Genomic DNA, 27050 nt, shown 5'->3' on the forward strand with positions numbered 1-27050 from the left:
CAGAAATAACTTTTTCAAAAATGTCCGTCCCAGGTCGTTCATCACATTTAAGAGGGCATGGATATGAAATACAGTCTGATGCTTTTATTTCCTTAGTGCCTGTGATAATTGCTCAATAAAAACTTTATGTCTTTGGGCACTCTAAAGGAAGCAGTAAATATTTAGTCTTGGCAAGTGTCGCCTTCAAACTTTTCCCACAAAGTGCTGTTCTCTTCCTTGATTGGTGAGCAGAGGGGATTCAGTGGTAGCAACTGAATCTGATTTTCGAAACAGAAGGTATGTGGAAAAGAACATTGAAAAAGATACATATTTTCAACTGATGCAATCTAAGACAAGCAAGTAAAATCAGAAGTTATAAAGCGTATAGCTTGGGGTAATAGTATTACAAAGTGTTTGTTTGCTTTACATAACTGTTGATTTGAGGGTTTCTTTAAATGCTGATTTTCTCTAATTCATTTGAGAGCTTGTTGCTGCATGTGAACTCTATCCTAGACTTCTACATTTAGAAACCACTTTAGTGATTTTCCAGCCTGGCTTCTTTATTTGTAGGTAGAGAGATTGAGGGCCAAACTGAAGTTATAAATATTATTCTTGGGGTCAAAGAGCTAACGAATGGCAAAATGGGTACAGGAACCCCCCCTTGGGGAATTTCCTACTTCATTATTTCTACTTCTCAGAGCTAAGGACCCCCAGACACCAGATTCTTAGGAAATCTGACTTCCTTCTCACTGTTACTAAAATAATGCACATTTATCATAGAAGATGGCAGATACAAAAATGTATCGGAATAAAAATCTTCTGCAGTGTCATCACCCAGGGAAAACACCTATCACCACATCGACCTTCCTGCTCTTTGAAGGGACGCCATATGCCAGGTGCCCCCGCAGGCGCACCCTCCCTTTGCTCCTCATGCACTGCCCTCAGGCCCCTGGCTCCTCTCCTGCGTGAAAGCGCTTTCTCCTGGGCGGTACGTAAGGTTCACACGCTAAAGCCACGAATCCCATTGCAAACTCTGAACTCTGGAACATTTGACGGCTGCTTTTCCTCTCTCCCTCCTCGTGTCCCTGTGGCTGATTTCAGAATGTGACTTTTCCTTGTGTCCCCAGGCTGCTCTTGTCCTGTTTCGTTCTGAGGTTCTTCTGCTCTTTCACATCCCTTACAATGGCCCAGGGAGTTGCATACTTAACCCTCTTGTTGCGCTGGTTCTTCGCCTGGGACGTTTTGTCTGCTTCTGCGTTAACCATCACGTACCATGGCGTTGCCTGCTCAGTATCTTTGGCCCCGCTTGTTTCCTGAGCGCCATGCTCCTGTGTCCAGCTGCCTGTTGGGCTTTTCTTCCAGGGTGTTTTATAAGCATCTCTGCCTGACAGTTGCCCAAAACCAAATGAATTACCATTCTTCCTCCTGTGTTCATGTGTTAATTACCAGACATCAATACTGGAAATGCAGAAGTCATACTTCCACGTTTTTCCCCATCCTGTCAAGGAATCCATCCAGGCCGTCATTACATCCTGCCAGTCTCACCTCCAGAGTGTCCTTCAGACTTTTCCCTGCTTGTTACTGCTGCTTTGGCCAGTCCTTGAGCATCACCAGGACCACTGCGGTAGCTTCCTGACTTCTTGCCCTGCCTCTGTCATCGGTTCTTGCTCCATACTCTGCCTGTGTTTATGTTATCCAAACAAATCTGGTTTTATATCCTCCTTTAATCTTTGAGCTGCTTCGTACTGCCTAGAGCATTAAGTCCAAACCCGTCCGTGGGCAGCAGGAGCCTTTGTGCTCAGTAATGTAAACAACCTTCATAGAGTCATCTCCCACACTCCCATGTCTGCTCCGAGCCAAGGCCGTGCGCACGTCTCCCCTTCGAATATTCATTCTTTCCCAAGACTGTGCTTTTGCCCCATGAATTCTTCTGCCCACCATGCTTTCCCTTGTAAACCTGCTTTCTTAAAATCTTACTCAGGTCTCTTTAAAAGTGAGCAGCTGTTCCACGTTGTCAGGGCTTCACCGTGTCACCAAGGTGGAATTACTAGAGTCTGCCTCTTGGCTCTCATAACATTTTGCTCACAGTGGAAGTCTCCTCTGTGTCACCCTTCTCTCCGAAAGCCCTGCAACCCAGCAGAATGCCTAGCACAGTGCCTGACATACAGGGGACGCCACATGGCCACCGAATAAAATTGCCTGTCTACACTTGAGGTTGTATCCCTTCCGGACCACCTCCATCCTTGCCAAGCTAGTTCTGTAGAAAACAAATTTATCAGAGGTATAATAAGGGTGCACTTAAATATTGAACTATCTATTTACACTTCTATGTAGGAGATAGTCCTGCTCGGTTTGGTTTAATTATAAGAGCAGTGAAAACAAAAGGATTTATGTCCGTGCTGTTGGGAGCATGTTGTGCACCTTATCCTCCTGGTTCTGAGACTGAACCTCAAATGGCATTCCTGCTTTTTTTCTGGAGTGGCACACTATGGTCTTGTGTGTACGCGTATATTTTTAAAGACAGGAAACCACATATAACATCAGTCAACTGTTATATCTGGCAGAGTTGAGATTTTTTAAAATGTGTTTAGTTAACCTGTAAAATAAATTAACATTGAAAGTTTTTTTTCTTTTTTTTTTAAAAAGACCTTTGGTGGGAAAAAAAAAAAAAAATCAAAGATGGTGAGACCACAGTGTTTAGAATGTAAACACTGTAAAATGTCATAAAGCTCCTGAGGTCTTATTGTGTGTTTATATGGATCTATACCATAAATGTAGGTGAGACAGAAGAAAATACGCTCATTTTTAAAAAATCAGGGTCAAATTTCTTCCCACCTCCAAAAGTGATGAGAAAATTTTACTAATCACTAAGTTGTTCTTATTTTTACAAATATTTTCTGCTTGTTATTTAGAGTATCTAAAGTAATATCTGAGTTTTAGATAAAGGCTTGTTAGTATTTTGATGGGCCAACATATCAGAGTGGTGGCCTCAAACTACGTCTGTAAAGGACATTCTCAGTACTATAAGATACACCTACTGTGTTGCCCTGGAAACGCGTCCTAGATCTGAGGATTTGCTACAGGTTAGGTCTGGAGAGGAATGGCTTGTGCATTTCAAGACGCTTTGCCTGTCTCCTTGGACGTGGCCTAGAGATGCCTCAGTGCGCTGGGATTAAGGGCGAGGCTTGTGTCACCAAGAACACTGCTCCTCCTCCATCTCCGTGCGAGATCCCAACCTTGGTCCTCTCAGTGCCCTCCTCTCCCTTCTCCCTTGCAGCGCTTTACTGTTCTTTCAGGAGTCCCATCTTTCACCTCTTTCCACCTGTTTTTCTCCTTCCCACTTTCCAGGTTCGGGTGCCATCGCCAGCACTGTCTTTTGCCAGCACCCAGCCCACACCTACCCCAGGCTCGCCTCTCTGCGAAGCTTCATCAGCAGAAGCAAAGCTGCTCCCTGGAAGGTCCGAGTCCATTAGCAGGGCTTCAGGGCCCGTGCTCTCTAACGTGACCAACCTTGCTGGTGTCCCCTCCCCATTGTCAACAAAGGCCTTTACGAATGCATCCATGCTGATGGTGTTTGTCCCATTCTAAGTACAAGGCCCTAAGCTCCCCCTGTGTGCAGAGACTGACACTGCCTTCTGCCAGGACCTAGGTCACAGATGCCTGTGCTGCCACCCTGTCCCCGTGTCGCCTGTTCACAGTTAACAAATCCCCGCTCTCAGGCACAGTCAAAGTGACTGACCAGGCCGCCTCATCAGTGCCCCACCTGCCCCCCTGCTGCCCGCGGAGACAGTACAGCTGGACTTTCTACCCTTCCGCACCCTGTCACAGTGCCCTTGTTGACCTTTCTTTCCCTCTTACCTTTCAAAACCTTGGTTCAGATGCCACCTCTGCAGGCTGCGCCCCCTGATAGCCTTGTCCACCCCTTCCCTCTGTGCTGTGGCTTCGCTGTGTGTGTCCAGGAGTGGGTTCTATAGCCCAGATACGGACCGTGTGGTGGCCTGACCCCCTGCCCAGCTGAGCTTCGTAAGGAGCGGGCCTCTTGTTGTAAGGAGCCTTCACTCCTGTGCTTTGCTTTCTAAGCTTCATTTGGAGCTTCCCTACCTTTTCCATCTGAAATCACCCCCCTTTTGCGGTCTTCCTTTTTATTTGCCTCCCTTCACATCCAACCCCTTCCTGTGGTCAGGGCCTCCTGGAGCTCACCCATGGCTTTGTTCTTATTCACCTTTTAAATAGCAAATCACCCACTTCGCTTCATTGTGCAAGTTCTTAGATGAGAAAACTAGAAAAAATATACATGAAATTCAAGTTCTCTTCTTGAGAAGGCATGAAATGACACAAAACATCAGTTCCCGTTGAAATTTTAAAAATAAAGATGAGAATAAAGGTTCCTGCATAATTCTGTTGAAACTAACTTACCAAACGTGTCCTTACTCAGAGAGCTTAATAAATTGAGCTCTTTTCAGGATGCAGGTGGGTGTTTCATGGGGAGCAGCCCTTCCACGTCTTTGTGATGTTACCTTTTGGTCGTTGTAATAATCCTGCCTGTTCCCTAAGGGTCTGGAGAGGATTAGCTGAGAGGCTTTGAGAAAACACTGCAAGTGGAGTGGAAGATGGAGATGAAGGCCCCTTTTACCTGCCCACTTTAAGCAAAAATTATGGATTTTCTCAATCTAACAGCGATCTCTAAGGGCTTCCATTATCTGGGGGCAGTGAAGAAACAAACAGCCCTATAGGTGGATGCCACGTCCTCTGCAGTCTGACAAGCCAAGGGAGAAGGAGCCCCTGGAAAGGCTGTCCCCAGGCAGTACCCGCAGCTGAGAGCCCCTCTTCCCTGTTCCCAGCTCAGGGACTTGCTCTCACCATACGTGGCCTGGTTGCTGACTTCTCATTTGTCTTGGAGGAGAACCTTGTGCCACTTGAGATGCTAAGATGCGATGCCCTGGAGAAGGGCTCTGGGGAAAGAATGGACAGGACAGGAGGCCCACGCTGAGCTTCTCCTGCAGGGAGAGGAGAAGTCACCTTCCCCAGCTGTCACAGAGTAGTTACTCTGTGTCACATAGAAAAGACTTCCTTAGAGCTTCTTCAGAAAAAGACCGCCGAGGGCAGGATGGAGCTTAACTGAACTAGAGTGCATGAGGCCCTGGGTTTGATCCATAGCTCCAAAAACAAAGAAAAAAAACTCTATAGGAAAAAAAAGAATCGTGTAAAATACCCAAAAACTTACTGTTTTTGTGTTATGACCGCCATAACCCTATGATTAAAATTCACAAAAACTGATGTTTATACACTGACGTTAAGCCAGCCTCTTCATTCAAATGGAAAAATCCAATCTGAAAGTGATGGAGAAGAAATAGTACATTTCTTAGAAGTCTGATGTGGCTAATCTTATTCATGAAACCTTCAGGAAAAGAAAGTTCATGCTTTTTCTTGCTAAACACTTCCCATAGCCATTGATTTGACCTTTTCAAATAATCTTTCAGTAGAAATCCACCTCTGGCAACAGGGATCTAGACCTATATAAATTGTTGAAAGAAATTACATCTATTTCTGATCAGTGCTTGAACTCCATGGAAAAAGATCAGGAAGATAGTGAAATTGTACTTTTTCCCAGAATGACCTTTGTGGACTGGTTTCTAAAAAAGAATTTGGATCCTTTTCCAAGCACAGATGAGGGCCTGCCTCACCCTCCCTTTCAGCTGTGTAAACATTGAACATTCAAGCAGTTTGGAAAGAAAATACGAATAAAACTTGTAAAAACCAGTGTAAAACCTGAATAATACAATTATATTATTGATTGTTTCCCTTAAAAATTAGTAGGTGTTTTCTTCCGAAGGCAGAAAAACATGATTTTCTTAGTTTCTGTGATGTGAGCATAACAAACATCATAGAAAATAACAGCGTTTATATACAGAAAATATTTGTTACTCTACACGATCAGAGAAACTTCTCCAGTAACACACTATAGAAATGATCCTTGAAAGTATAGCCTTAAAATATTTGTGTATGTGTGTATGTATATAATTTAGCCGTACTTTGATTTAGAGAGAAGCTGTGGTTTCTGATTACCTACGAATAGAGCAGTCTTCACCGAGGCCTTACACCTAGAATTCCATTTTGTAATAAATACCAGACATACTTATAACTTTGTACAGGAGGAAACAATTATTGATCCTTTTTTTAGCACGAACCGTAAAGTAAACCTCATTTGTAGACGTCTGTGTTACTTTCTTGATTTGTATTTCTGAAGACAGTCATTAGTAGCTAGCTGTATTTTTAGGGCAGATAAATAAAATTACTGAAGAGAATTAATAATAATAAGCCCTTGGTTTATTTACAATGTTGAGGGGAAGTTTGTAAAACTTTCTGTAGGGTTTTGTGTGATTGATATAATCACAAATTTTAAGCCTTAGTTTTCCCATGTAATTCCACAGCTAAGGTTTGGAGCCCCTCCAGGCGAAGATGGCTTCCATTGGAGTGGACAAGGCAAACATCTGTTCAGGACACACATGAAGCGAGCTAGATCAGGTCAAGAAGGTGGCGGATGTACCCAGTTTTGCACACAGAACGATTTAAAACCGCTTCATATACTGCTGCATAGAAATCAGTATTTTATTTTTTTCCCCAGATACTTGTTCCAAGTTTGGCTTTGTCATCAGTGAACATTAACTTTGAGTCCAACCCAAAAATCTATCAAAGACAGAATGGGCTAGAATAAAATATGTGAGGGAATCTTTGCTATCCTCATTGATACTTATCTTCTGAGAGGAATACAAATTTAAAAGGTTTGTTTACTGCTTTGTCTGGTATTTAATGCCACAGGAAGAAAGGGCAGTAGCTTTTCTTTTTTTCTACATTGCATAAACTTTTATTTTTAAATGCTTTCACCAATTTATCGAATTTACACAGTCCACTTGGCTCTTCCAAAAGAAAAGGAAACTATTGTAAAAATAATTCATTAAATTTCCCTAATATAATGATCTACCTTCAAAAGAAAGTAATTTAGTACTGACATTAAAGTCTTGTCTTTATCCTCACTGTGGTAATGTTTTCCTTTTGTCCCTATAGTTTCTTTGAATATAAGAATCTGGAAATAATAGAGCTCTAATGAAAGCATTTCATAAGAATTGAGTAATTATGATGGCATTAGTCAGTTTCTTTTTTGATACACCATAAAATAAAAACTTAATGAATTTTAATTGGATTGTGGGCAGTAATTTGGAGTCTAACATTTGGTAGAAAGGAAATTAGACTACTTTCCAAGGCTAGCTACAAAGTATTGATCAAAGACCTGTTCAATGACAACAAATCTGTTTCAATTTAGTCATTTGTATTATCTGAAAATGGGTACGTTTTATTCTCATCATTTGTCTTTTTCCACACAACTTGTTTTGTGTTTTTTTTTGTTTTTTTTTTTTTTAAACAAAGAGATCGAGTCTGTTAGAGTACATTTTCCTCTAAAACACATGGGATAGGCCCAGTGCCCAGACTTGGAATTCTATGCTGAGCTTAGCTGGCACTTGTTATTTTATTCAAAGTCATATATTTGCAGCAGTTTAAGTAGTTAGGTTTCCAGTGATGAAAGATGATTTTATAAGTTCTAGGTTATTATAGTATTTTTCTACTGCTTGGTGCTGTTCAGAAAAGCCCGGGGGCATGATTGATTCAAGTAATCAGCTAAGGGTTAAATATTACACATAGCCCCAGATCTCTGGTCAAGTGCTGGAGTAAAATTGTCATTTATTAAAGAAGGTGTTAGCTCCACAAAGAATGGTCCTAAGTTTGGCAAGAGAGCAGATACGGAAAACTACTCATGGCCAAATTTACAAGAATAAAGTAATTGGTTAACATAAAAGTAAATGGCTTTGACAGATTTACACTCTTGGAGGGTGTTAGAAATCCATCAAAATTCATGATTATCTTGAAGTAAAAGAATCGGACACCGAGAGTGGGAGGCAGTTTTTTGTAAAGGAAATGCCGTGGACCCGCCCATCACTTTTTTCCATTGTGTTCCCTAGTCTGTGATGCTATGGGTGGATTGGAGGTGTCCACTCAACACTTGTTTTACTTTCTCCACTCTGTTTAGTTTTAGATGTAGATCAACCCAAAGAAGAAAAGAAAGAATGCTACTATAATCTCAACGACGCCAGTCTCTGTGACAATGTGTTGGCCCCCAATGTCACCAAACAAGAATGCTGCTGTACATCAGGTGCCGGCTGGGGAGATAACTGCGAGATCTTCCCTTGCCCCGTGCTGGGGACTGGTAAGAATCACCCAAGGGTTACGGTGACCCTAGTGTTCAGTTATATAGTGTGCACTGGCGGTGCGTGGCCTGGGTTTGGTTATCACACTGAGGCCCTGGAATAATGCCATTCATAGCCTTGGTGGACGTCTGACACTGCCTTACGGTGAGTTTCATTCAGGGCTGGAATGATCATCCTCTGCCCATATCAACTTGAATTCTTAAATTTCTGTCTACCAGAGAGTAAACCATTAACAGTCAGGGGTTCTATGTGATGTTTTGGCAGAAAGGTAATTCAGTTTTATTACATTTTAAAATTAAGTTCAGTCTTCTTTGCTAGCAATGATACAGCCTTCTCTATAAGTAGAGCTTCTATATTTAAGCTAAAATTTGCTTTATGAGCTCTTACTAAACCTTTAAAATACTAGATACCACAGTAGTGCAAAAAGTCATAATATCAAATAAAACTGGGTGAATTAAGAGGGCTTTTCAGAAGCTTACCAGTAAACTTATGACATCATTTGATGTATTTCTCCTAACTCATACTTGTTTGCAGTTGTGTTGAGTTTATTTGCCTGATAGTATGTTAAAAAAAGTTACTGAATCTGAGAAAGCAAAACTGAAATTAAAATATGCAATCAGGTAAGATGTTAATTCTCTTTCAACTTGTTTCCCCTTCGGTTTTGTCTCTCCTACAATCAGCGGAGTTCACAGAAATGTGTCCCAGAGGGAAAGGTTTTGTCCCCGCTGGAGAATCCTCTTTCGACATCGGTGGTGAGAACTATAAAGGTCAGAATCAAGTGGAAATGAATTCATAAAAAACGCAGACATTTGAGTAAAGTCTTGGCGTGGGTTACACAGAGTTAGAGTTCTGTTGAGCCATGGAAACTGATTACAGAGCTCTTCATTCTACCGCTGAAGGAAGGTCTGTGGCTGCAGACGTAGGGCTATGTGGCTTGGCAAGAGAGGTCACTTAATCTGAGCTTCCATCTCTTCCTCGCTAAGATAGGAATAATGTTTCAAAGGTTACAAGGAGGATAAAGTGAGGTATGTGTACAGCTACTAAGCACAAAAATCTATACTCAAAAGGTACTTAAAGTCATTCTGTTACACTAGAGGTATGTTGGAAATCGTATACATTATGACTATATTGATTTGATTATTATGATGTTTGTCTTTATTATCAACAAAGCTAAGGTTCTTACTTTGTTACAACTTAGTACTGTATTTGTAGAAGCTTTTACTAATGGCTACGGATTGGTAATGAATAATGAATGGAAAAGAAAACAAAAGTGGATGTTTTATATATTTAATGCTGCTGCTGTATCATTCTAAAATCAGTGCTCAGCCACTTAATTTTGGTGAATATTTACATATGTGAACCTTTCCTCATCACTCACTTTCGACATTTTCGTGATATAGTATGACCTTTTCATGATATAGTATGACCTTTTCTATGCAAAGATTTTTTTTTTCCTCTTCAGTTTAATACTGAGAACTGCTAAATGGCTGGTAAAGAGACTATAAAAATATTTTATTGTCCATCTATTTTTTTGAAAACTGGTGTGTAAATAATATGAAATAATTGAGTAGCTGGATAAATTATTTCATTTGTGTTTTTAAAATACATCTATGCTTTAGTCCAACAAATAACAAGAAGACCTGCTTTGTACTATGTATTGAATGGTTTTCAAATTCACTAATATTACATTGTATATTTTTGTAGGAATGTAGTTAAATTGCACTTCATATTGAGGAAAAACCCAGTTTCACTATGAAGTCACCTTTTCTTTTATAGAAAAGTAAATTCCTCTTCTCTCTGCCCTAACAGTACTGTAAGTGGCTGAAAGAAGACTGGATTTAGGTCCAGTCCTAAATCTGTGCATGGCTCTCCCATCTTCTGTCTGTGTAAATCTGCGTACTCTTCTCTGAGTCTCCGGTTTTCAAAATGAGGACTAGATGACCTTAGCTTCACAGTGTTAGAAGTGATGCCAATAAAAGCAGTGAATAAATTTTGAGCATCTGCTTGTGCCAGAGTGTGTGCTGAGTCCTACACATGGATTATCTCATTAATCCTTTCAGTCTTAATTTGGTTGGTATTCCCGTTACCTCCAGTTTATCATAGAGTCAGCTGTGATAAGCATTCTTAATTCTGTGGGGGGATGTGCCTGCCAGCCCCCCTAGCAAGTTGCGCCTTCACCGGCCTCTGTGTATCACCAAGAAAGTCTTTCATAAGGTTCTGAGACTCTTACTGGCATCTCTGAACATCTCAACTAGTAAATGAGCCAGGGTATAATTCACAGAAAGGCACATTTCTTCAAAGGTGTATTTGTTAGAGAATATTTTTGCTGCCGCTATGGAACATATAGATACTTCATTCATTATGAGGCAGCATCTGAGAAACCTCCTTTACAGACTGGTGTGGTAGTGCATGCCTGTAATTCCTGCACTCGGGACACTGAAGCTGGAGAATTGAGAGTTCGAGGCCTGTCTGGGCTACATAGCAAATTCAAGCCTTGCTTGGACTGCATATTGAGACCCTATCTCAAAAAGAAAGAAGGAAAAAAATATGAGGAGGAGGAGCGGGAGGAGGAGGAGGAAAAGAAAACTGTTGTCTTAGTTACTTTTCTCCTTGCTGAGACAAAATACCCAACACCCAGAAGTTAAAGGAAAAAAGGTTTATACTATTTCAGCTCAAAGTCTGCAGAGGTTTCAGTCCACAGTCAGCTGGCTCCAAGGCAGGGCAGCATGGCAGAGGAGAAACAGTCCATGGCAGGGTGGGCAGGAGGGTGGGCAGGAGATGGAGGAGCAGCAGGTAGCCAGGCTATCTTTCCCTTTTATGCCATCCAGGCTTCCCTTCTTTTTGAGTAGTTCCACCCAGAACTATGCTAATTCCAATCAGTGGACTAATTTAGCACCACACACCCTTAATCCCAGTATCACACTCCTTAGATCCAGCCTGCTCCAAAATGCCCCACCCATGAGTACATGAGCCTTTGGAGGGTCCTCTGGTTACAAACCATAATACTCATATATACAAATACACCTTTTCTGATAAGGTTGAGATTTTTGCTCTACAGATAACCACATCGGATCGTGTTTCTCCATCTGTCATTTAGGATTAATTTTAAGAATATTATTTTGCTGTGTCTGTAAGATTCTTTGGAATATAAATAATAACATTTAACTTCAAGCTCAATATTAATTTGCCTCCTCTTCTTAACAGGAAGATCAAAACTATCTCCTCTGTGTATTTTCTCAATCTTTCCCCCGTAGATGCGGATGAATGCCTACTTTTTGGACAAGAAATCTGCAAAAATGGTTTCTGTTTGAACACTCAGCCTGGTTATGAATGCTACTGTAAGCAAGGGACATACTACGATCCTGTCAAATTGCAGTGCTTTGGTAAGTTTGGAGAGCACCTAGTATGGTGCGCTATGCAAATATACAGATGGAAAAAATAAGTAATGCTATATGTGAGAAACAAGTTCTTTGCATCTAAACTGTGCGCTGAAGAGATGTGGAGATGTTTTGTGGCTCTCTTTTTTGAGCAAGATGTAAGAAATAAAGCTCCCATCCTCGTATTTGAGCGGATTTCAAGCAGTAAGTTAATATTCAGTGTGGAATTATAATTCAGGTCATTGGTGTAACTGAGGTGCTCTTTGGGTCTATGGAACACCTTCTGTTTCCTCACTCAGACCAAACAAGTCAGAATCATTTTTCAGTACTGCCACAGACCTTAATCCTTAAGCAGAAAACCATATACACTAGGCGGAAAGGAAATAATTTTAAAAGCGTCATAAAAAAGGCATTTTATCTTACATTTCTAAGTGTATCCTGTGCATAGGTGTTTTCTTTCCATATTTAATATCAGTGTTGGCAGTGGTAGTGTTGTTTTTCCGATTAGTACAACTTACATTTTTCAGGGCCAGGGCCGTTCTCTCTTGGATGATGTATAGTTCATTAAAATGCGACAGCTCCTGGAGTGTGTTAACTTTGATATGAGCATGAGGTACAACTGGTTTTCTTTAATAATTTTTTCTCTTAAGATATGGATGAATGTCAAGACCCCAACAGTTGTATCGATGGCCAGTGTGTCAATACGGAAGGTTCTTACAACTGCTTCTGTACCCACCCCATGGTCCTTGATGCTTCAGAAAAAAGATGCATACGGCCAACTGAGTCAAATGGTATGTTTGGATGGGCAGGGCAAACCTATGTCCAGGTAAACATGAATATCATAAGGCTTTCTTTCCTGTTGACAAAAATGTGAACAACTGAAAAATAGGAAAAAGAGTTTCTTGGGTGTATTGAAATAAGATACTAAGAGAAACAATAAGGTGCCTATGATCGAGATGTAGGAGATTTCATATCCTGAAATGTGCCTATGAAATGGGCAGCAGGGTGCAGAGTGGTGTGGAGCAGGTGGCAAAGCTGCTGTGTGCCTGAGGGCTCATCACACTTGACTTTCAGAGGCATCTGAGGAAGGTGCACGTTTAGAGGAGAATCAGGTGTCCTTCACTGTTATGCAAGACGCAGATGAGGCTGGGCAGAACACAGGATGTGATTCAGCAAGAGAATCCAGCCCTGAAGTCCATGGATAGGTCCCTGTTCATCTGAGTGCAATGACATGGCATTGGCCATTGGCGTAATCAGTCATCACACCGAGGAGTGAAGTCCATTGAAACTTGGGGTGAAGTCCATTGAAATGTGGAAAGGTTAAAAGAGAACTGAGGACTCTAGAATGCAGTGTCACTAATCTTGGGCTTTGGCAGGTGAAATAAGAATGATCCAGAAAATGTTACGTAGAAAGCAATGACAGGATCTGACAGAGACATAAGAGTGAAGAGTGAGGATAAGAATTAGAAGTCCCCAAGGACAGGACAGATAGTGGGGCCTTATTAAGTAATGATGGGAAACTACGGAGGAAGAGGTGTGGCTGGAGCATGACGGGCAGGTTGAATTCCATCAGATGGAATGACACACTCGGTTTCATCTGTAGAAGGACCAGGCTGCATTTCTTGGAAATCACTCTTGCAAATAGGGATGGAAACTTTGGGACTCACTGGGTTCAACCACCAAGTTGATGAAATAGGAATAGCAGTACAACTGTCATGGAGTGGTGTCTTTCCTTTTAGAACAAATAGAAGAAACGGATGTCTACCAAGATCTGTGCTGGGAACATCTGAGTGATGAGTATGTATGCAGCCGTCCTCTTGTGGGCAAGCAGACAACGTATACCGAGTGCTGCTGTTTGTATGGAGAGGCCTGGGGCATGCAGTGTGCCCTCTGCCCCCTGAAGGACTCAGGTGAGCCGGCATATAATTTCTTCTGCAGGAGGCCAGTGGGACAGATTGTTCCCACTACCTTTGGAGCGTGACATTTCTCTTATGTATCTTTGCTCCTTATATCTTATTTTATTATAGATGTGGGTATACGGAGGGTGGAGAGGAGATCAGGATTGTATAAGCATATGGTTTTTGGTCTGCCTCCAAACCAGACCCTGTTATTAATTTTTGAAACCATCATTCCATTTCCCCAAAGAATGATTAATGACCCAGAGAAACATAACTCAGCCATCAGTGGCATAGGTCTTTAGAATTTATGTTTCCTGATACGTTATTTTTTCTACATTCCTAACAATTTCTAAATAGAGCAAAAAGTACTAGACCATAAAGAATCATTGTAGGTCAAAGTCCAGATTTTTATGTCAATCTGTATTTGAGAAATCTTTCTTTTCATGCTTACTAACTGCAGTCCTGTCTTATAGGTCTGATAGTCTGTCCTTACCTTGGTTCAATCAGGTGCATATACTTCCAGTAGAATTTTCAATCTCCTGGATATCTGTTTGAATCTGCTTCATGGATTGTTTCTTTCCTAGGTTGGGCATTAGTGGTTTCCATCAGTTTCCTAAGCTCCTGTATTTTATTATCTGGGTCTATGCTAGATTCACAGGGTGGTCCTTCTTTTTTTTTTTTTTTTTGGTTTTTCTCCGGTACCGGGAACCGAACTCACAACCTTGCGCTTGCCAGGCAGGCGCTTTGCCGCTGAGCTAAATCCCCAGCTCCTGGTCCTTCTTCTTGACCATCATCTCTTTTTTTACGTGAGAGATTATTTCTAATATGGTTTTCTCTATAGCCACATTCTTTTTTTTTTTTTTTTTTACTTCAGCAGTTATCATTTCAACCAATTCTGGTGGGTGGCTTCTGATTTCCTCTATCTTGTTCCCCTGGACTTGTCCTGGGTGGGCTAGAGATCTAGGGTTGCATTTTGCTTCTGTGTCTTGTCATTTTCTATTTTTTTATTTTGTTTTCTGTACTGGTGCTTATAAATTTCCTATAGTAGATAGCTTTATTACTGGTATTGAGGCTTCCCTTGGAAATGTCTGTTCCTGAGAGATCTCTTCTATGTGTAGCCAGCTCTTGGTCTCTGTGTCTGTTACAAGGTCCTACCTTCCCAATTTATTAGGCATGAGTAGTTGCTATCTATTTGGTTCAGCAACCAGTCCTTTGGTACTGCACTATGGTGATGGCTATGACCCCAAACAATCACAGTATTGTCATACAAGGGAGAACAACTGATTACAACAGGTATGACACCCTGGCTAAAGTAGTAGAATTAGCAACAACAGTAGCATCAAGCACAGCCAAGAAACAAACTATGGTAACCATTAATTTGGTACCTTTGACTGTAGGAACAAGACCTACAGTTATATAACAACATCCATCATAAATCAGGGACCTGCATGCAATGAGGTTCCCCTTAGTCAAGTGATTTTACCCTGGTGCGGGGAGATAAAGAGGGCTGGGGGACAAACACAGAGATTGATGAAGAGATACATAGTAGAAGCAAGGCTGGAGGACAAAGGATGACCACCGAAGCTTTGGGACAGGAGGGAAAGAATGAAGGAGAAAGCAAAAGAATATCAAAATTAACCAGAAAGACTAGAGAGAGTGTCCATTCAGTTGAAAACATCAAAACAATCAAACAAGTAAGTTGAGGGAAGAGAGAGCAGAGGCAAGCAAAACAAACAATAAAAAAAAAAAAAAGGAAAATGAAAAAAACCTGACAGAAAAGGAAAACAAAGCAAAGAAAAAGGAAAAAAAAAAAAAGAATGCTAAAGTTCTGGTGTCCAGACTTCCATGGTAGTGTCCAAGTCACAGCCCAGATGTATGCGAGGTGACCCCGCCACGCCTGCAGGAGGACTAGTGTTGGGTGTGGGGCTGATCTTGGCCTCCAGATGTGGGGGCTGGGGCCAGAATCTTCAGCCTTTCTGTGTGTCCCTTGGCGGCCCGCCTAGTCCTTGTCCTGGCTGTCTTTGCATCTCTCTCCCAGTTGCTGTGGTACCCTCAGATAGAGACAGCCTGAGGCTGCTCCCAGTCCCCGACAGCCTCCTCTGTCCCACTTCCACTTCCACATCCCTGTCCTCTCGTTTCTGTCCTCTGCACTGCTTGTTGCGGGGCCAGGGTGGGGCGCGGCGCTGTGGGTTCTCTCCGCTCCTGCTGCTGCCGTGAGACAGCCATAGGCTGCTTGGTCCCACTTTGATCTCCTGTTCTGCAGAGGGAGCGCTGACCTCCCCCTTGTTGCTGGCCACAGCACCAGGCTGCTTAAATCCCGCACTGCTGTCCCTCTCTGAAGCCAGCGGTCCCAGGGCAAGAGGAGTGGTGCTGTTCCACTCGCTACCTTGACTGCTGCCACTGCTGAGGTACCTAACCTTGCTGTCCTTAGAGGTTCCATGAATGTGTTTGAGAGAGACCATCCAAACATCCCTGGGCCAAAAAGATCAGATTTTGAAAAAAAAAAAAAAAAAGAGATCAGCTTTTGGAGCACTTTGGATTTAGAGATTAGAGAGAACTAATGCTTCACCAAAAAAGTCTATGCATCTGTATCTCAATTTCTGAGAAACTAGGAAGTCAGAAATACTTTTGGTCTCAAACATTTTAGATAAGGGATATGTATACAAGGAAGAGATTACAAAAGGAATGAGAATAGAAAATAAGTAGAAATGTAACTGAAAAAATCTGCTTTCCTTTCAAGTTTAGGATCGGGGTACAATCATTGGTTAAATGGAAAAATGAGACAGGCTAAGGCTGCAGTTTTCTCCCATCTCTTGGTGATGGAAAATGACTAAACGGTATTGGCTTCAGGCTTCGTGAAGTGGGGTGAGCACCAGGCTGTATGACCATGGCTTCCCTCCTTAGCAGCATAGTGACTTCTAATTTTAAAGGAAGGTACTGGAAAGTATAACATTTTGTAAAACTGACTTGTTAAAGCTAGAGGAAATGCATAAATGTCCACTTAACTCAGTCAGAATATTTCTTGCTATTAAATGAGATTTCTGGCTTAGAAAGAAGAACTTAAACCAGTGTAGCATGAAAAAGTGTGAAATGCCACAAAAAGAAAATGAATAGCAGAGACTAGAAAGCAGGTACATAAAGCAGTAGAGGGCAGTGATATCAGCCCAAAATTGGGAAGAGGACAGGCTTTGGAGCCATGGACTGAGTCAGCCAGTGCAGTCCACAGCCACTGTGAGACCAGGGAAAGCAGCTCCACTCTGTGTAGCTCAAGGGTGAAATGGGTGCATCTGTCCCTATCTTACTGGGCTGCTGTGAGGATGTCAGAAGAGAAGGTTCTGACCACCAGCCCTACTGTTGTCTTGGGCCCTGGAGACAAAAATGCTGCAGGGAGAAAAGAGTGAAATCAGCAAAGAAGTGCGTATAGCACTGTGAGAGGCTGACGCAGGAGGATCACAAGTTCAAGGCCAGCCCCTGGCAACTGACTCAGACCATGCCTCAAAATGACAAATAAAAAAGGGTAAGGGATGCAGCTCAATGCAGATGCCCTTGGTTCAGTCCCAGTATTGGAAAGAAAACGTGAGTGCAGTAAGGGTTGAGCCATCTCACAGTCCTCTAACACTTCGACTCTTGTTTTATGTATGCAGCATTTTCACTGCTTATTTTTTTAAATGAATATATATTTTTAAAGAATTAAAAGAGTCTAAAATGTGTCCCGTGCTACCTGCCCCAGCAAATTGAACTCTGCTTCTTAAAAGATGTGCACTTTCAGTTTGGTTTTAATTTTTCCTACACAGGAAGCGCTGCAGATCAGTGTTTAAAACTGGAATCAGTGTCACTGATCTCTGAAGCACACTTCATTTTTGCTTTGCATCTCAGCATCTCCAAAAGTGGAGGCACTTGATATTTGATGGCAACTAAAAATAGCCACAAGCCTTTTTTTCTGCATTTTAAGCTCTATTATATGAGAGTGTATTGTACAACCTGTGGTGCTATAAAGTTGATGAAAGATTGTCACTTGTAAGTCACTTCCCAGAATGTTTTGTTAGGTGCACTACGATTTATTGAGCCACAGTTCGTATTGCCTGTTCGGGTTCCTCCCCCCCACCTTTCCTGGCAGTTCTGAAATTTCTCATATAAATCACGGTGCATTGAGCCCCTCCCTACATGTACCTGAAGGAGTAACACAGTAAGAAGATTGCTACAAATAAAATAGTGGGTTATTTACTTTATTATTTCCCAAAAATATTGTACAGATTTAAACTTTTATTGGCAATACCCAGAAATGCCTCTCTTGTTACCCTTTTACCAGTGGATAATCCCGGCCTTTACATTTTTTGTCTTGGTTTGGTTTTTGGTACTGGAGATTGAACTGGGGCTTTCTGCATGCTAACCACAAACTCTACCACTGAGTTATACTCCCCAGTCCCTATAAAAGTTGCTGTCACACTTACTTGCATTTCCATTTGTTTCTAGGGAATTTGAGTATCTTTTCATGTTTATGGGTGATTTGTATTTTTTTGTCAGTGATGTACATACGCTTTGTCCACTTTTGATGAACTCTGTCTTATTTATTTGTAGATGTTTTGTACATATTCTGTTTCCAGTGCTGATACTGGGTTATGGAAACTCCTTTATGAAGGGGTTTGGATATCTTTGCATTTTGGTCTCTAATCTGATCATGTGATAGTAAATACTGTCTGTGACCCTGACAAGGCAGTGCCTTTGATAGTCAAATTTGGTTTTTAAACAAATTCAACTAGATGTCCTCTACTAAATACATTTTCAAATGTAACTAAAATCCAAGAATCTTATAAAATATACAGTTATCTCATAGTGTCTGAGCATGAATAAAGGACAGAAAAATGCAGAAATCATTCTCAATCTAAAATTTTCTCCTCCAAATCATTGCCTCATAAACATTAATGGGCATGTCAACTATCTAGGGATCTTGTTTTAAAAAAATCACATTTCACCAAAAGTATGTGTTAGAGAAGAGACATCGTCTTAACAAACGGTGCTAGGAAAATTGGATATCTACTTGTAGAAGATTGAAATCAAACCCCTGTCTCACACCCTGTATAAAATTAAACTCAAAATGGATCAAAGAAAGACTTAGGTAAAAAAAAAAATCCTGAAACTTTGAAAGTGCTAAAAGAAAGTGTAGATGGTCCGGCACAGAGGCACGTGCCTATAATCTCAGCACTTGGTAGACTGAGGCAGGAGGATTGCCATGAGTTAAAGGCCAGCCTCAAGTACATGATGAGACCCTGTCACAAAAAAAAAAAAAGGAAAGAAGGAAGAAAAACAGAGGGGAAATGAAGAGGCAAAGCCTTCCTGAGTAGGACTCCAACTACTCTTTTGACAGACGATTAGTATGTAGAATATATAAAGAATTTTTTTAAAAAATCAAATAGCCGAATCAGTAAGTGGGCAACTGAATTGGACAGACATTTCTCAAAACAAGTACAAACAGCCAGTACATACATGACAAAATTTCAACATCTTTAGCCCTGAGAGGGATGTAAATCAAAACTACACTGAGATTCCGCCCCACCCTAGTCAGAATGGCTATCAAGCATACAAAAATCCGTAAGTACCGGGGAAAATCTGGAGACAAAAAGAATGCTTCCTCACTGCGGGTAGGAATCTAACTTCGTACACCCATGGAAATCATTATGGAAGCGCCTCAGAAAACTACAATAGAGCTACTATTTGACCCAGCTGTGCCGCTCCTTGCTGTATATGCAAAGCAATTAAAGTCAGCACACAAGGGGAAGCCTCGTACCCTTGTGTGTTGTGGCACAATTCACAGTTGCCAAGATCCGGAACCAGTCCAGGTGCCCAGCAGCAGATGAATGGATAAAGAAAGTGTAGTGTGCATATACACAGTGGAGTATTGTATTCGGCCACAAAGAAGAATGAAATTCTGTCATTTGCAGGGGAATAAATGGATCTAAAGATCACCATGTTGAGCAACAGAAGCCAGACTCGGGAAGAAGAATAACACATGTTCTCCCTGATATGTGGAATCTAAAAAAGATGACAGAGCTGAAGGGAGACTATTATTGGAGAAGAGGAAAGGAGTAATGGGACAAGGAGGGTGTACGGGTGCCTATAAGGGGACAGATACGAGCAAATTACATACATGAAGCCCGCCCAGAAAAGTACAATGAGGGGGAGACCACGGCCAGATGCAGGGTGAAAAGGAGCGAAGTATGTTACGTGCATGTATGAACCCTCCATAATGAAACCCATTGTTAATGTGCATCACCAATAAAAAATGACCGGGAAAGTGTTCAGAGACAAGTCAGATTCCAGTTCCTGGGGTGATGGGTACGAGGATGCAGGATTCTGCATTTCTGGTGAGCGCCAAGGACCAAGCTGCTGCTCGTCCTCACATCACACTGCAGTCTCTCTCTGTTAATCTCAGCCCGAGACCAAACTGAGCCTGTCCGACACCCAGCCCCCCAGTTCCCCTAGCTGTGCGGTGCTGTTTTGGGGAATAGTTAGTTACTGGTGGAAACAGCGCTGGAGGAATTTGAGGAATAAATCGCACCACTTGTCATCAGTTTTGGGCATTAAAGTGCAGCATAAAGTGAAGCGCTGGCTCTGGACCAAGCTTTCACACTTCTGGTCCAATAGGTCATGGGCATTAGTTCTCGCTAAAACAGCAGCTATGTCCAAGAATACCGGTCGGGGGGGGGAGGTGGGCAGGGCTCCCCGAGTGGCGTTCTCTGCAGTTAAATGGCAGCCTGCAGGTTGGTGCCACATGCAGGGGAAATGAGTGGAGGGTGATGGATTGTGTTGTGATGTCTTTCTGTGAGGAGAATGGCATAATTGTGCATTTCTGGCGTCACTCAGGATCTCATTTCAGGCCTCAGCTAGAGTCACAATGGCCGAACGTCATTAGGAGACTGTTTCATGTTGTTCATGGTGGCACGGCAGATGTGACAGCAGACAAGCTTGGTCCAGTGGTCATGGAGTGACACGTCCCCTTTCTAGAACTCCAGATGCCTCCCCTACCTCTCCTGCTGCTTTGACAATGTCCTCTGATCCTGTCCACTCCTAAAATGGTTAAGCAGCTCAATGGCTTTGGGAGAACGCTCGGATTTGATTCCTTTATCACAGTGTCGTACAAGTCCCTGCAAGACAAAGCTGTTAGGAAAACAAACTCAAGAAAAACAAAGCCCTGTGATGTGAACACAGCATACAGCTAGGGTGAGGGTGGGGTCCTTGTTTGACCTTGCTGGGAAGTTTTGGTGCTGTGCTGAAGGAAATCAGAGTTATGGCAATTTTGAGATTGTTGGTGGATATGGAGTGTATTGGAATATGAATTTCCTGTAGCTTGGTTTTTCTGTGTCTCAGCCACAATAATAATGAATATATATGGGAGAGACGGTGCCAGGTACTGTTCAAAATGCTTCCTATTAAGATTTTTGTTGTTTTTTTTTCCAGTACCGGGAATTGAACTCACGACCTTGCGCTTGCCAGGCAGGCGCTATGCCACTGAGCTAAATCCCCAGCCCCTCTGATTAAGTTACTTAATTCTCCAAGCCACCTTATATGTAGTTACCTCCTTTTTCCACAAGGGGAGCTAAGGCACAGAACAGTTAGGTTACCCGTACCACAGGTACATCCCGTTAAGGGAGGGAGTCAAATTCAAGCATCCTGGCTCTAAATTTGTGTTAGAACCCTATCACTGTCAGCTAAGATCTCTTTCTCGGCAAGGTCTCAAAGCACATCTTAAATAAATGCTGTTCCTTAGAATAAAGGTAACAAAGTAGAGAGTTAAAGCTGAGAGTCTTAAATTTTCTCATGTTGTCCCTGAAGAAAAAGACTACAGTTTTAGAGCTAGCAATGTATAGCTAAATTAGAGTCATGCTATCAAATTGGTATTGCCAGACAATTTGATTTATGAATTAAAGTGTCAGCAGTTCTTAGTAAGTAAAACCGCTGGTGACACTTATTAATTTTAAATGAATTTTAACGCTTTAATTTATTGGTATTCTTGAAAGGATAAAGTTAAATTTTTTGGAAAACATAAATTACAAATGTATAGGGTTCTGTTATCTCGGAAAATAAAAATCTTTTGATCTGCAAGTGAAACAAAATTCAAAACATTTGAACAGTGGAATCAAAACTATCCAGGGATCGTAGTGTTGTGGTTAAATTAAAATAATTACATTTGTTATCAGTAAATTGTTAAAATAGACCTAGAGTCTTGATTTATAGCTTGGAGGTTTAGGAATTTTTTTTAACAGGACAATACTGTATTGGGCGAGCGCCACCTGTTGGTGGTATGATGTACTACAAAATAGGTGTCCACCCCAGAAGCATTCTCAATAAATAAGTTCAGGTACAGAAGGCTAAGAGTGGGTTTTTCGTCTTTTCTTCCGGTACCAGGAATCGAACTGACAACATTGTGCTTGCCAGGCAGGCACTTTGCTGCTGAGCTAAATCCCCAGCCCCAAGAGTGGGTTTTTCAAATGTCCCATAGGAAATAGAAGTGGCACAGTAGAGAGATATGGGTCCCTTATTATAAATAGTTCAAAGATACAGATATACAAGTGAATCTGATTCAAAAAGTCTACCTATTCCCCCCCTCCCCATAGCCTATATATAATTGAGTTCCAGGAAGAAAAGTGTCACAGCATAACAAGGGAAAATTGGAATGAATTCTGTTAAGAATTGGTTGATAAGGTACAGTACATTTATACTGTGCAAAATACTATACAAAGTCGTATTCTGAACATGCACTTAGTATCTCCTAAGGAAAGTATGTCTGTGTTACCTGCTCTCTGGCTTAGATGCACTGTACTATAGAGGAATGAAAGCTATTTGTAAGAGTTATTCATACTCCTCTTAATACTTTAAAAACGATTATTAGTGCATATGAGTTATGTACATTTTGCAGCTTATCAGATCGGAAGTTAAAATTGTAACTTATTTTTAATTTTAAATTATTTACATATTCTTTCCTTGATTTTGTTATTTACTGAACATCTACATACTACACAGAGACTTTTGGAACAGATGTACGGTTTGTATTTGTAATGGAAAATGATATCAGAACTAGGATATCTTACCCTACATATTAGGTCACTTAAATATACATGATATGCTTATTTTAGTCACTATTTGTTATGACTGAATTTTTAAAGACATCTTAATAGCTGTTCTAACCCAGTGTTTTCATATAGTTTTGCAAAACTAAAAGAATTTGGATTCTACATTAAAACAATTGGACTGGGGATTTTTTCCAAATCTATGCGTGGCGCTTACCCATTCCTGAAGACCTCAGTGTAAGAAGCCTTGGAGGTGTGCAGGGAGACAGTGATTTGACTCGAGAACTAACCTTGAAAAAATATTGTAACTGGGCAACAGATGCAAAAGACCTGTCAGCAGTCACGGTTTAAAGGCTCTTCCAAGAAGTATGTTTCCAGAGAATGCTAATAACCACTGGAACATCCTACATGTGAGACGCAGTGAACGGTCACCGCCTTCGGGGTAGGCATCCAGAGATCTTGCTTTGCCTTTGGCACGTGTTCTGTCCCTTGCACTGGACCAGTTACCTAGATCTTCCTTATCCAAAATTGAGGCCTCTGTGTGAGGCTGTGATAATTAATACTGTCTTAATGTGAGAGCATTTATCCTTTTGATCGTACATCTGGAGCACTGTGGCTCAGATGAGTACCTGTGAACCAGTTGTAACAGAAAATTAGAATTACACTAGATGAGGCCTCAGTTGAGTGGTTCCCGCGTCTTCAGAGTGTGTGCATTTGGGTCTGTTCTGAACAGGCCAGCGATCCTGCCTTATGGGACTGAATTTTTGGTATCCATAGAAATAGACTGAAATTGGATACTACATGGAACGGCCAGTAAGCAATTTATATTGTTTTTCATTGAAAAGATGATTTAGAAAACTTCCTCTCAGCCCTCCCAGAGGAGGTGTGAAAATACTTTTCCTTCTATAAAGGGATCATTGCAAGATAAAATTTGGTAGTGAATATACACATATAACTCCTTGATATAACATGAACCTTCCACCCTATTCCCTCCTCTGTAAAGTGGCAGTGCCAGTCCGTGCATCACGGCTGCTGGGAACTGAATGCAGATAAGAGGCTGCTCACAGTCCTCCCGAGTGTGCGTGACTCCAGGAAGTACTGAGCGAGTGCTTAGTCTGCATGGCTGCCTTGTTGTACAGGGCTGGGGTCTATGAAAGGAGGCAAAGAGGCAAAAAACGAGACGGGGGGCTGTCTGGGGAGTGGGGCAGCCCGGAACAGCGGCGGGGAGGTGCAGGGCACTTCAGGTACGTCCTGCAGGCGGCTCCTCTACCAACTGGGCTTGTGATGTCTGCGGAGGCTTTCATGTTGCGTTTGAATGAATGCTTGATGCGTTCAGTTTGTAAACCTTAAAGCCTAGATTTGTAAGAGATTAAGTTTGCCTTTTGGCATCCTAAACCCACTAGCTTCTCACAAAATAAATTGATGTTTTGATTGTTTGTATCTCAAAGAAGAGATTAGATCCTATGCATGTAATTGTTTGCCTTCCTAAACGCTTTGATCTTTACTTATAAACATTATTTTGATGTCCTTTTCTGTACACGTCTGATTTTCTCTTATGCACTTTATGTGACCGCAGGGTATAGTGCACGGTTCTGTTAAGCATTCTCTTCTTACTCGTTTAAGCAGCTCTTATAAATCTTATGAGTCAGACCTAAATACAGCCAATCAAATGCCCTAAGAAATGTAAATACTGTTTACCCACCTAATCCAGTTGTACTAATTCTCATTCATCTCAAGATCCTAATTCTAAAATCAGTTACATTTCAAGTTGAAATCGCAGTGCTGTGTCTACTTTTCAATGCTGTGATCCTCTTAATATGATAGACATCACAGGAAGAAAGAAAGCTCTCCAAAACGTCTAACAGGAAAGTGTAAATATTCCAACCTTAATTTTCTTTGTTGTTTCTATAGCGGAATTGCCATCCTGGGCCAGCTACGGTCACTGGGTGGAGAAACTCAAGACTGATTCAGTCAGCTAGTAAAGAATTCAAGCCAGGACCTGGGACCCTCCCAGGCCGCATAGTGGGGGCACACTTCTCTCCCAAGTGGCTGTCATGTATACTATTTATTATCATCAGTCTCCTCCATTGCAGCCTAATGGAGGTAATAATAGGACAGAAGAAAACTAAAACCTTTTCTCCAACTCGCTGGCTTTCTCCGAAGTCCGCGGAGGGCTCCCAGCAGGGCTCTTGTAGCCCCATGGGGGTCTGCAACTGAGCCCTGAAAGAGAGGCTTGCCCTGGCAAGGGCCTGGGAACAGGAAGAAAGGCAGGGAAGCCGAGGACCAGAGTGGGGGCAGGGGGTAAGAGGAAAAATACTAGAAACGAACCTGAAATGTGTTGGGGCTTTTTTTTTTTTAACCCATAAACTATGTTTTGGCAAATGCATTAGAGGAGACAAAGCAGTGGACAAGGAAGTCACTTTCTGGTTAGGATCATATCATATCGTAGCCATTGAGGAGAAGCATATGAGGAGAAAAGGAAACGTGATTGCCTCGGAGTGTAACCGTAATCTAAAGAAAAGCCCCTGCTGATATCCAGGTGGGCAGCACCTGCGGGGAACAGTGCCATCTGGTGGTGAGTACCTCATACTGCAGTCTCAAATTGCAACAACCCGGTACTATACCTTCCTCTGACTTTTCCAGCTCAATAGTAGCAATGTTTTCTGTTTAGAATCCTAGGATTTGAAAGCTTAGAACCTTGGCGCTCTCTAGTCTTGTTTCCTCATCTTACAGTCAAAAGTAGAAGTTAGATGAATTCCAGATTTAATATACGAAAATCACATTTTCCCCTGTGTTTTTTGTCTTGACCCTTTTTTTTCAGTTGAAGTACAGTTAACATAACGTTCTAAGGTGAACAGTGTGAGGGCCTTTAGCGTATTCACAGTGTGCTGGGGAGCCTCCGTTTCATTCCTAGGTTCATTCTTGTTTTTAAATAATTCTTAGTTGGTTAATGAAGAAAAATTAAATAGATAGTCCTCATGGATAACGCTCCCGCTGGTATTCAAGAGCAGGACAGGGAAAGGGAGTTTTACCTGCCCTCCCATTTACCTCTCTGCTGTCCAGTTTTATCTCCTAGCAAATATTAGAGCTTACCACGTCCCTGATTTTCTTTGAGGTCTCCTTGAATGTAAGCCTTAACGGTGTAGTCCCAAAGTCCTAGGTACTTAGAAAACTATTCATACACATCTCAAGAAATTCATGAATTACCAGTCATTATTTTAAAGCTTTCCTCGTGGCATAATTCAGTACTATTGCGAGAATATGAATGTTTGCATCCGGGTTTGCCAAGGGAGAACCCAAGAGGAGCACCCATCTTTTGGCCTTGGTACCCGACCGATCTCTTTCGTCATGGCCCGGCTAACTGAGGAGCCATCTGATGGAAAACTCTGGGTGTGACTGAACTGGAAGGTCACGTTAGGTGAAGGCTGGGGGTGGGGACCTGACTGGCCTGTGGCCACGGGTTCCCACAGAATATACATTCTGCCAAGACTTGAGACTTCATTACCTCCCCATCCTTCCCAAGTACAATTTAATTGAACACTAAGCAATCTGATCTCTTTCACCTAATAAATCCAGCAAATTCAATAAACATAAATCCTGCTAATGGTGGAGCTGACCCTTGCGGAGCTGAGCTCATCGGCATTCACGGCGTTGACTGTCCCTGGTATTTTAAGCACAGATGCTGATTGCTGATCGAGGTGCTTACCTGATGCTGAGGGTCTGGGGAGTACAGCTAATAATTTTCTGAAGGTGTTAGAAGGGCAGCTGTGGGGAGAATGCACATGGCTTGGCAGATAGACCGCTTTTGGTTCAAATCCCTCCCCTGACCCTGGCTAAATTATGCTATAAACCTTAGTGCTCTTATGGGAAACCAAAGGAGCTGATCACAAGGATTTCTTGGGTGGTTCTGTGATTTAAATGAAAGAGCAGAGAAAGTGCAGAGGGCCTGGCACACAGCGTATGACTGAAGGCGGCCTGGAGGAGCTGGGGAAGTTCACTTTGGAAGTGAGCGCCAGAGAAAGAAAAGAAAACTCCAGAGAGCTGGTCACACCCATAAGCTGCGACGTGCGCCTCGTTGTGGCTCCCTTGTACCTTTCTTCTCCCCCGGCCTGCACCCCGTCCGTGCTGTTCTCAGCCTGCAGTTGAATGCCTGAATCCACGGACTTCTTAGTCACTGAATGAAGTGATGAATGGGTCACTTCTCATCCAGCTGAAGCAAAGAGAACCGTAATCCTGTTTAGAAGACAGAGGATACAAAGCTCAGAGAAACACGCCCTGACCAAGGAGCTAAGAAGTAGAAAATCTCGGAGTAGAACCTGCGTTGTTCGATTGCAAATCTTTTCTCTCTGTAGCGTGTGCATTTTTTGTTACGGCGCCACACATTGTAATTTCAGGGGAGCGGGGTCTCTGCCTCTTTCTTCTGCAGGACCGTGACTAAGACTTTATTTTCTGAAAACGAGTAGCATGGGT

General features: G+C 42.0%; 1 protein-coding gene across 4 annotated transcripts in view; it reads left to right on the plus strand.

The window, feature by feature from the left end:
* Ltbp1 (latent transforming growth factor beta binding protein 1) overlaps nt 1-27050 on the plus strand; it is a 221329-nt gene that overhangs the window by 183671 nt on the left and 10608 nt on the right. For all 4 annotated transcript variants that reach the window (XM_013517603.1, XM_013517604.1, XM_013517601.1 and 1 more), the window contains 5 exons: nt 8063-8239; nt 8921-9007; nt 11495-11623; nt 12268-12408; nt 13357-13527. In XM_013517603.1, the coding sequence (XP_013373057.1) occupies nt 8063-8239; nt 8921-9007; nt 11495-11623; nt 12268-12408; nt 13357-13527 (705 nt within the window). The remainder of the gene's footprint in view (nt 1-8062; nt 8240-8920; nt 9008-11494; nt 11624-12267; nt 12409-13356; nt 13528-27050) is intronic.

The sequence above is a fragment of the Chinchilla lanigera genome, unplaced genomic scaffold, assembly GCF_000276665.1.
Source record: "Chinchilla lanigera isolate Chin_1 unplaced genomic scaffold, ChiLan1.0 scaffold00040, whole genome shotgun sequence".
Taxonomy (NCBI): domain Eukaryota; kingdom Metazoa; phylum Chordata; class Mammalia; order Rodentia; family Chinchillidae; genus Chinchilla; species Chinchilla lanigera.